The 11,272-nt window shown below is 52.6% G+C and overlaps 1 protein-coding gene across 2 annotated transcripts in view; it reads left to right on the top strand.

Moving 5' to 3' along the window:
• Positions 1-637: 637 nt before the first annotated feature.
• LAMA4 (laminin subunit alpha 4) overlaps positions 638-11,272 on the top strand; it is a 140,991-nt gene continuing 130,356 nt past the window's right edge. The window contains exon 1 of one of the 2 annotated variants that reach the window (XM_055329718.1): positions 638-912. In XM_055329718.1, coding sequence (XP_055185693.1) covers positions 724-912 — 189 coding nt within the window. In that variant the 5' untranslated portion in view covers positions 638-723. The remainder of the gene's footprint in view (positions 913-11,272) is intronic. The other variant, XM_055329717.1, reaches the window with a different exon arrangement.

Genomic DNA, 11,272 nt, shown 5'->3' with positions numbered 1-11,272 from the left:
CGCCGGCCGGTGCCCCAAGGGTGGCCCCGAGCGAGGCTCCCGCGTGGGCGCTGGGAAGCCTCGCCGGTGGGTGCCGTGGCCCTGAGCCGTCCCAGGGGCGCTGCCCACCCCGGCTCCCGCCGCAGGAATCCCCTTCTCGCTCCCTGGCCTGCAGACAGACGAGCTGCAAACGAGGGGGCCCGGCCCGGGCCCCCGTGCACATCCCCAGGCTGGGGCCCCGGGCACCCCGACCCCACAAGTGAGCGACGCGAGGGAGCAAAGGCAGACGCTGAGTGTTCCCTGGGGTCCCTTGGAGGGGCTCGGGGCGCCGAGGGGAGGGGGCGCCAGGCGGGGCGCGCGGGCCGGGCTGGAAGGTGAGCGCGAGCCGTGCGCAGGGGCGCGGGGAGGCGGGCGGGGCCGCGCGGCCTGGGAGGCGCCCCCCTGCGTCCGTCCGTCCGTCCGTCCGTCCGGCCCGCGGCGGAGAGAGCGCGGGACGGCAGCGAGAGGCGACCGGAGGGGGAGGGGGGAAGGGGGAGGGGGAGGGGAGGGGAGGGGAGGGAGGGAGAAGGGAGGGAGAAGGGAGGGAGAAGGGAGGGAGAAGGGGCAGGCCCTCCCGCGGCCGCGCTCACTCGCGCTCTGCGACCAGGGGGTTCGTCGGGGCGCGGCGGGGCAGGCAGGGGAGCGAGCCGCGGGCGCCCACGGGGACGAGCGGCGCCGGGCTCCGCGGGGAGAGTCCGCGGGGAGATGGCCCCGAGCTCCGCGCGCCGCGCCCGCCTCCCGCTCTGGCTCCTCTGGGCCGCCGCCTGCGCCGCCGCCGGGGACCGCGATGCCCGCCCCCGGGACGCCGCTCCGAGCCCAGCGCGCGGCCCGCACCGCCCGCCCGCCGCCAGCCAGCCCCGCGGGGCTCCCGGGACGCCGCCGCCCGCCGCCCAGGTAGGGCGCCCCCGCCCCTGCGCCCCGGTCCCCGCGCCCCCGCCCCTGCCCCTGCCCCCTGCGCCCCTGCGCCCCTGCGCCCCCGCCCCTTCCCCTGCCCCCTGCGCCCCTGCGCCCCCAACCCTGCCCCCTGCGCCCCTGCGCCCCCGCCCCTGCCCCCTGCGCCCCTGCGCCCCCTCCCCTGCCCCCTGCGCCTCCACCCCTTCCCATGCCCCCTGCGCTTCTGCGCCCCCGCCCCTGCCCCCTGCGCTCCCTGCGCCCCCACCCCTGCCCCCTGCGCCCCCACCCCTTCCCATGCCCCCTGCGCCCCTGCGCCCCCTCCCCTGCCCCCTGCGCCCCTGCGCCCCCCGCCCCTGCCCCCTGCGCCCCTGCGCCCCCGCCCCTGCCCCCTGCGCCCCTGCGACCCCTCTCCCCTGCCCCCTGCGCCTCCCACGCCCTTTCCCATGCCCCCTGCGCCCCTGCGCCCCCACCCCTTCCCCTGCGCCCCTGCGCCCCTGCCCTCCTGCCCGCGCCACCTGCGCCCCCCGCCCCCGGGTCAGCCCAGAAACTCCGCGGGAAGAGCTCGCGTAGCCGCCGCGGGGCTCGACGGCGCGGGCGCGGCTGAGGCTGGGAGCGCGGCCCGAGCGGTCGCGGAGGCGCAGTCCCGCCGCGCACCGTCCTGGGGCCGCAGCCGCACCTCCCGCCCCCCCCGCCGCCCCGGCCGCCCTGAGCGCGCGCCGTGTGCCTCGTCCCTGCTCACCTGGGCCGCGCGACAGTGGGGACCAGCGCTTTAGGGAGAATCAGAGAGGAGGTTCCGGGCAACGGGGCGGGGGAGCGAGCGGACGCGGGGGACGGGGTGATGGGGGACCTGCCGCGGGGGACGGGGTGATGGGGGACCTGCCGCGGGGGACGGGGTGGGGGGGACCTGCTGCGGGGGACGGGGTGGGGGGGAACCTGCCGCGGGGGACGGGGATGGGGACCTGCCGCGGGGGACGGGGATGGGGATCTGCCGCGGGGGACGGGGTGGGGGGGACCTGCCGCGGGGGACGGGGTGGGGGGGACCTGCCGCGGGGGACCGGGTGATGGGGGACCTGCCGCGGGGGACGGGGTCCCGGGGGACCTGCCGGGAGGCCGCAGAGCGGACACCTTAGTAGCCTTGAGCCACTACAGTGCAGAAGCAGAAAGTGGGGAATGGAGCACATCCCAAAGTTCAGGGTGTGCTCTGCCGACACGTGTCCGCAGAGAGCTGCTGTGTGAACACCTTACAAGAGCTTTTATGTTGAAAGCAGCCCCAGTGTAGAAACCGGGTGAAGGAGGATGAATCCACACTAAGTGATTTCAGTCTCCTGAGCCAAGAGGGGCAAGAGCATGTCCAGTGCGTGGGAGATGCTAAGTAGGAGAAAAATGAAGTCACCTAAGTTCGTGGGAAAGGAAGGAGCAATTGACCTAACACCACACACAGACACGCACACACGCACACGCACATGCACACAGGCTGTAGCTATGGTTATGTCAACCACAGAACCAAAACAGTTATGCCGATTGACACCATTTCTAACAGAACCCGAGTCTGCATTATTGCTATTGATCCTACTAATCGTTAGTGTAACTGTAGTTCGTGATTATTACTGCCAAATAAGGTGCATGAAGATGGTTCTTCTCCAGGAGTGAGCCCCATGCACACTGCTTCCCCCCCAAAAAAGAGGGGAGGGTGGGTAGCCCCAGAGCACACCAGCCTCCCGTCGCGGCCCAAAGAGTAACTCTGTGTGGAAGAGAGGGGCATGGCTTCTGCTCAGCCACGTACTGCCCAGATATGGGGACAGGCCAGGCCAGCAGAGACACGCGTCGCTTCTCCACAGGCTTGGAATTAAGCCCCTGGGGAAGCATTATTTCCACCTGTTGCTATGAGCATGGGACGTCTCAGAATGAAACGCTTGAGGGTCGGCTTGCCAGATAAAATACAAGACATCTCATTGAATTTGAATTTCAGATAGCAACAAGTAGATTTTTTCATGTCTCATATATTGCATGGGGTGTATTTACAGTAGAAAATTATTTATTTATTTGAAATTCGGATTTCCCTAGGCATTCTGCACTTTTACCTGCTGCGTTGTTTTTTTTTTTTAAGATTTTATTTATTTATTCATGAGAGACATAGAGAGAGAGAAGCAGAGACACAAGCAGAGGGAGAAGCAGGCTCCACGCAGGGAGCCCGACATGGGACTCGATCCTGGGTCTCCAGGATCCCAGCCCGGGCCCAAGGCGGCGCTAAACCACTGAGCCACCCGGGCTGCCCCTTACCTGCTGTTTTAAAGAGATGGGCACATGTAACTTTTTATAACTCATCCCACAAAAAGTAAGAAAATAATTCTCTGATTTCCCAGGAAGCTTACATTTATTGCTGAGACCCTGATTTCTTAGATGCTCATATGCTCAATGAAAGACTAGGAAGGCAGCACAGCAGAGTGTTTTGGATGGCAGGCCTTGCATTCTGGTGGTCCCAAGCTCAAATTTCAACTTACCTGCTCCCTCACCTTAGGCAAATTACAGATGCCCGAATTACAGAGGAAGAAACTGAGGCTTAGAGTAAGTTTTGGTGCCTACTTCATGCTTCTTACAGTTACTGTCATGAAATTTTTAAGAATTTACAGAAATTAGATAAAATATACAGGAAAAAAATGCTTAACACAGTACCTGATATAGCATAAAATTATTTATACGTTCTAAGTCTTAAGTCTAAAATATGCAGATGATTGGATTAAAAGAAATCCTAATTTGGGAATACTTCTCAGAACGTTATTTATATGGTGCTATCTTACTTAATATTGCTATATCTCTGTTTGTCTCTATCTTTCCAACCAGAAAGACTGTTCTACAGTGAGTTAAATTTGTAATACTGTCAGAGTCTAATAGGTTCGGAATGTCAGTTGAGGCTTTGGGTTTAGGGAAACAGAAAGAAGCTATTAGTCATTCCAGAAGGGTCAAAGTATATGATGTAGAAAGGGTGGGATTGGAGTAATTACGTTCCCACTGCATAGTTTCACATAATACCTCCCGCTAGCCTCGGTCCCACGGCAATCCCAGTGCCCCGCCATTCAGATTTCCCATGCTCTTTACAGCCAGTAAGGAGACCGTAAACCAAATACATTCTGGAAATGTAATAACTTAGTAGAACCACTCTACTGAATTGGCTCGGGAGATTGTATTTACATCTAGAGACAGAGACAAAGAGTCCATGGACACGTGGGACTCAGTATTCATGGGAGGTTCGAGATGTGGATGGAGGGACGTTCTAAATATACATTTGTTTTCTTTGACTTGGATTTATGTGAATGGTTATTCCTCGATTTTCCTTCAGTGTGAAGGAAGAAAAACACTAAGGCCAGCATGGAGCAGTGGGAGGTGCTTGGCCGATGGCCCTCCAAAGGCTCTCCCAAGCTCCTTGGCAGCAAGGTCTGTGCCCTCCCCACCCCTGGGTCCTTAGCCCTGCACACGGACCCCGGTCTCCAGCACACAGTGGTGCTCAGTGTGAGTTAGGAGAGCAAAGACACTGAATGCGCACACTGAATAAAAGGGTGAGGAGCACTGGCTGACCCAGAATGAAGGCCCCTCCTTTCCTTCTCCAACAAGGCCCAACTTCTCCCGGGATGCAAAGAGTTTGAAAAGAGGAGCACCCACGGGTTCCTCTGTGCTAATTGGTAGGGTTTTCCCATCTTCTACTTTTTTACAATCTCCTGAGTCCATTATTGCTGAGTTTATAGGGAGAGCAATGGTTCTTAGTAGGGGTGGTGGGCAAAGGGGAGACTCGGTACTTGCAAAAAAGTGCATTCGCTGTTCTAGTATTTTACATTTAAGAAAAGAAAGCCTTGGGACACCTGGTGGCTCAGTGGTTGAGCGTCTGCCTTCGGCTCAGGGTGTCATCCTGGGGTCCTGGGATCAAGTCCCACATCGGGCTCCCTGCTGGGAGCCTGCTTCTCCCTCTGCCTGTGCCTCTGCCTCTCTCTCTCTCTCTCTCTGTGTGTATGTCTCTCATGAATAAATACATAAAATCTTAAAAAAGAAAGAAAGAAAAGAAAGCAAGCTTTGATTTTATCATCTACACTCTAGCAAGTCAAAAGTCCTCTTAAGTAATGTGGATTTTTGAAAGAACTGGAAGGGGGTACAGGGATGGAGACAGGAACAGTCCCCAAGGAGAGGGTATCAGAATGTCCTTGGCAGAAATGACAGTCTTATCTGTCAGAGAGCAGCAGGCACGAATAAGGTCAAGAATACAAGGCTAGGGGTTGACACCGTGTGGCTGGGAAGAAGCCCCCACACAGAGTCGGGAGGGTCGGGGGGCTCTGCAGGAGGGATAGGTGGGAGGTGGGCCGTGTCACTGCCTTTGGGAGGTGATGGAGAAATTAAGGGAAATAAATGACAATATTGAGCAAATTTTTCTCGGAGAGGAAAACAGGAATTTACCTCCTGATAACCTGACTGGGCTTTGCGGCTGCTGCTGCTGCTGCTGTTGTTGTTGTTGTTGTTAGCTTCCCTCTAAGAACATCAATGTCCCATGACCCGCACGTGCAGAGGTACCCCACACGGAGCAAACTTGCTTGCTTGCTCTGAAAAAAAAAAAAAAGGCAAAGCATGATGAACCAGACTAATTCTCAGTGACTTTCCCTCTAGACGATTTTTAATTGTTGCTGCGTGGTCCCGTGCTCCCAAATACCTGGTGCCCTGCCTCTAAAGGATCGCAGGATGTCTATTAACAGGCAGCTTAGATCTCTTTCGCTGCCTTTTCCCTCTCTCGGGCCCTTACTTTGCAAACGGCCCCGTGGAGTCACGTTGAGTCACTGGCCTCCTGGGCCTGGGCCTTCCTTCTGGACTGCTGTTCAGTGGCGCGGTCAGGTAAGGAGCCCCTCCGCATGCAGCCGCTCTTTCCTTCCCTTAGTATCATGCAACAGGCAGGTAGGGGCCTCACCGTGGATGGAGCAATATGTAGGCACCAGGAAGGACAGAAAGAGGCAGAGTCACATCCCTGCCCTCAGGGAGTGAGCAATCTCAGGAAGGAAAATATGTGCACAGCCAGTCTAGACAGCAAAATGAATTAGTATTCGGTGAGTGTGGCTGCAAGCTAAGGGCCGGGGGGTAAAATGGAAAAGGAGAACTCTTGAGCCAGGTCAGTGGGACACAATCACCTACTCACCAAATACCAAACAAGATTCCTGGGAAACATTATTTTAGAAGGACTAAACCCAGTAGTGGCAGCAGTAATAATAATAGCAGCACGGCCGTGGCAGGTGCACATGCTAGTCTAAGCCTTCTCCGTGCATTAATTTTTTATCCCTCCCGACACCCCAGTGGGACTTGTTACGATCTTGTTTTGCAAACATGAGGCACAGAACACTTGCCCAGGTACGCTGTCCGGTAAGGGGCACAGCGAGGAAGTAATTCAACTCTGCGGGAGTATCTGGGGAGAGTGGTTGGGTACAGGAACCGTCTATAAGCATAATCGCCATCAAAGTTTGGGCAATTTCTTAAAATAAGGCATATAAAATGCCATTCAAAGACTGTTTGTGCAGTGCTTGCTCGATGAGCAGCATAAGTTGCATAAAACTTTAGGATTACCGAAGAATTGAGCTCACTTCCTTTTCCTGACCGGTCTAATAGCTACTTTTTAAAGTACTCACATCGGAAAGACAAAAATCACCACTTACCGATTTCTACTATGTCCCATGAAACTCTATGTATTACCTTCTTTAATGCTCAGTAGTGAAATTCATACCCATTTCATAGATGATGAAATTAAGGTCTGGAGATGATAAGTACCTTGCCCAAGGTTTCCAAATTCCATTCTCTTGCCAGCATATCACTGGGTGTCCCTGATAGATTTTTTTTTTTTGAACTCTAGCGTTTTCTTGCATCCCATTTTCCTTTTATAAGCATATCCTAGTATGTTTCCTCTCCATGACCCTGTGGTGGACAGTAGGAGCTCTTGATTTAGATTAATAGGTAAAGAATTCAGAACAGCACCACCTAGAGGAATATATGGCCTATCTTACAGAATTTAATATAAAATTGCTGGAATATAAAGAATTCCATGTGCTACATAGTTCCATAGCTCTCTGATTTAACCCCAAGTTTTTTGGTTGTGGTAAGATACTCGTGACATAAAATTTTCTATTTTAACCATTTTTAAGTGGCATTAGGTACATTCACCCTGTTATGCAGCCGCCGCCACCCTCCGTCTCCAAAACTTTTTCATCTTCTCAAACTGAAACTCGGTACCCATTAAACAATAGCCCCCCCTTACCCGCTTCCCCAGAAGGAGGTAATCATTCCACTGGCAAACATCACTCCACTTGCTGTTTCTATGACTATTACTACGTGGAACCTACAGTATTTGTTCTTTTGTGCCTGACTTACTTCGTTCACCATAATGTCTTCAAAGTTCATCCATGTTGGAACATAACGTCTGAATCTCATTACTTTTTAAGGCTGAATAATATTCTGTTGTACGTAATACATGACAGCTTGTCTCCCCATTCATCTGTTGATGGACGTTTGGGTCATTTCTAGCTTTTAGCTGCTATGACCGGTGTCGCTGTGTACGTTGGCGTAGACATACCTGTCTTGAGTTTCTGCTTTCCATTCTTTGGAGTCCATCCCCAGAAGTGGAAATGTCGATTGTGCGGTGCAGAAAAAAATTTTAGAATTGGGATTCTTGTAGAGGCCAAGCAAAAAATACCTGGGCAGTGAAAGGAATACATTCTGCGAGTGGGAAGGCCAAGGAATAGGGGAAGGGTTGTCTCTTCCAGAGAGGCAGGTCTACTGGTTTTTTTTTTTTTAAGAGAAAACAGAATCTGAGTTCTTAAGTAAAATTGCTGACTCGTTTTTGTTTTTTTTTAATACCCTGTGGGAGATACATCTGAAGGCCCGGATTCAGCCCAAGGGCTGTTTATGTACAGTCTCTGCTTAACCACATTCAAAATTCACCTTTCGTCGGAGGTACAGTGCGGGCTTCCAGCCAGACAGATGTGCTGTGAATTCAGCTCCCCTACTTTCTAGCTGTTTGACTTTAAACAAATCAGTTCATCCTTCAGAGGTTCAGTTTGTTTGGTTGTAGAATGAATAATAATGTATTTGCCTTGCAAGATCGTTGGGAAATACTCTATATAAACTGCCTGACACAGTCCCTCTCTCTTCTGTACCTCCCTCCTCTCCCCTTTTCTTCCACTGTTTTTTATTTATCTGCAGTTTAAGATTTGTTTTATCAGTCTATTTTTATCTGCATTTTTACTTATTCTGGAAATTTGATTACTTCCAACTTTTCCTTACAAATGTGCCGATTATCCAACATTTGGAGAAGAAGGAGATTATAGTTTAACTATTATAATCATTGTATCCCCAATGATTCTTTATTTTTTAAATTTAATTTTTTAATTTAATTTTTTAAATTTTTAAAAATTTTGTTTATGTATTTATTTGAGAGCGAGAGAGCGCTTGCGCCTGTGCGCATGGAGCGTGGGGGCAGAGGGAGACGTGGACTTCCCGCTGAGCAGGGAGCCCATGCAGGGCTCCATCCCGGACCCTGAGATCATGACCCGAGCCTGAGCTAAGGCAGACACTTAACTGACTGAGCCATCCAGGCTGCCCCCTAATGATTCTTTAACCATAGACTTTCCTCAGTGATGACAGGATGACCTGAGCAGTAAGGGGAAATGAAGGAGTTTTCCTAAATCCCCAAAAAAGCTTAACAAAAACCCCAATATCTTCGATACAACAAAGACTATACTTTTTTTTTTTTGCAGTTAAATTCTCAAATTTTACTTGTCATAGTTTTTTGGAATATGTAATGCCCAAAACACGCCTCTCATTTTGGGTTTTTCCTTGCTTCAAGTGACCATATAAATATAATGATGGCCAGACGTTGGATTGATTAGAAACCATTAGAATCAGCCATTAGCAGGACATTATTGAGTTCCAGAAGTGGGCATTTCCAAACAATTCCTTATTTGTTTTCTGAAACCAGTAAATTTGCTTGTTCATTGAGATGTAGTGACCACAGAGAAGGATATTTAAATATCTACTCCAGCATTTGCCAAAGAGAAGCATTCTTTTTTCAACTGTTTTCTTTTTTGCTCCTAATGTGGTAAAGTCAAATTCTGGGAAATGGCTTACTAAAGGGAAGCTTAGCCACAGATGTTTGTAATTCCAACTTAAGTTTCCCATCAAAGTCTTAATGAAATTCAGCTGCCAGCAGTTCGGCTCTGCATCTGAGTCTTTTTATCATGAGAAACTAGGGGAAAACAGCATTCCGAGGCCGAACGGTAGTGGGAAAATGTCCATAGTCAAGCCCAAATCCGCTGCATAAAGAAAAAAAAAAAAAGAAACACATAAAGAAATGAATTCTGTTTTTAAAAAAGGAGAGAGAGAGGGGTTGGTCAGACGTCCTTTGAGTAATATGCAATATGACCCTCTACACTTCCAGGACTTTCCAGCTTTCTAAGCTTGTGTGTTCTGTTCTGTCTTGGAAGGAGCTGGGGGTCCAGTGTTTACCTCTCTGGAGTGGAAAACCTACATTTATGGCTCCGTGAGCAGGACGAGATGCACAGGCCTCACACCAGCAGCAGCTGCACCAGCACGCGGCCCCGCAGACACACCAGTATCCGTGCGGTGTGTACTGCTGCTCCGAGGACCCTCGGGTGCAGTGTGGACTGGGCGTGTTCCCATTTATTTAGAAATCGTGCCCTCCGCGAGATGAAGTGCCAGGATTGCTTTAGAGGAAGTTAGGGAGTCTAGAGAGCAGAGCGGTCTTCACCAAACCCCCTCGGAGCTGCCTGTGACACGCAGTGATGTTGTCCGTGTACAAAGCCAGTTGCAACGTGGCCTACGGTCTGTAAACCAGGTGTCGGCCCCAAGGGATGTATAATACAGTCATCAGCAGAGGGCGGGGGAAGTGCCCAGGGAACTTCATGCTGCGGGGTACCAGGGCGGTGGAACCATCTAGAATGACAGCCAGAACCAGAGCTCAGATTCAGAATCTCGGGCTTAATGCTGCGGCCAGACTCTTCCTCCGCAGTGGAGGTGTTCACGATGCCTTTCAAGCTTCAAGGCCACACAGTGTGGCCCCCCATGCCCCGAGGATCAGTGGTACAATCTGACAGGCCAGGGGTGCCCTAAGTGTAGCCTCTCTTCCTGCTGATCTGCCTGGAGCAGCAGGGTGATTTCTGTCATTTGTGATGTGGCCAGTGCCCGGGTCACAGGTGAGGTGCTAAGTGTATGCGACCTGGGGACTGAACAGAGTCTGAATGCCTGGAGATGAGCCAGCACGTGCGGTGCGGGAATATCTGCCTTGGTCTATTGTCCCCTTGGGACTGTGCGTTGCGATCAACGCCAGGAGACACCCTGGAATTCCGTGTACGGGGGGCAAGCCCTGAAGGCCCTATTGCAGCACGGAATTCGGCATAAAGGAGGCCTGTGTCAATGCAGAGCCGGACGGCGCTTACTGTTGCACGTATGACCCTATTGCACCTTGCGGGGTGAACCGTAAGATCAAAGAGACCGTAGGACCTTAGATCTAGAGAGAGACTTTAGAGATTCAATCCTCCCATTTTGTAGGGAAGGAAACCGAGTCTCGGGGTGGGAGGCGGTTGAGGACACAAAGCTCATTCGTTAGCGCCAGTGCCAGGAGCTGTGTCTTCTGACTTCGGGCCTCATACTCTTTCAGGCTGTCCCAACGGACTCCTCATACACACCGTAAGGTGCACACACATCTTTAGGACAAAAGCTGCTTGCTCCTAGTGTACTATTCTTCACTTTCCCCTCTACCGTTTCCATCTACCCTGAAGCTGGATGATCCGTAGGAGAATCCCGTGGAATCCAGCAGAGTGGGCCAAGCACTGGAGCGCGAGAGTATGGAACCAACTCTCCTGGTTCTTGGCGGTGCCACCGACAACCAGACCACCTCTCCTTGACCAGTTATAGGAACCTGGGCAAGTCCCTTCACCTCCTGGGTCCTCGGTTTCTAACCATTTAGGAAGAATAAAGCAAAATAAGCAAAAAATAAATAAATAGATAAAAAAACAAGGTTACTTCTAGCAATGCAGTTCTAGAATTGTCTAACGAGCACATCAAACATGATGCTACTTGACAGGAAGCTGGCTTAAGGAACAGAATCGGTGCGAGGCCCCGCCGCGGTCCTAGTTAGAACCCCACGACCCAGGGGCCTGGAGCCTGAGGGAACTGGGGGTCCTGATGTGGGCATGGGCCGGGGAGGCTCTGGTGGCCAGTGTCCCTGCTCCCTAGCAACTGCGGGGCTGAGTCGGAGGGTGGCGGCAGGACAGGGCCTGGCGTGTCCCGGGGGGGACATACTAAGGGGACTTCTCAGCAGTGGCTG

This window comes from Nyctereutes procyonoides, unplaced genomic scaffold, assembly GCF_905146905.1.
Source record: "Nyctereutes procyonoides isolate TBG_1078 unplaced genomic scaffold, NYPRO_anot_genome, whole genome shotgun sequence".
Lineage (NCBI taxonomy): Eukaryota > Metazoa > Chordata > Mammalia > Carnivora > Canidae > Nyctereutes > Nyctereutes procyonoides.
The sequence above is the reverse complement of the archived record's forward strand: the minus strand, read 5'-3'. Positions and strand labels throughout refer to the sequence as shown.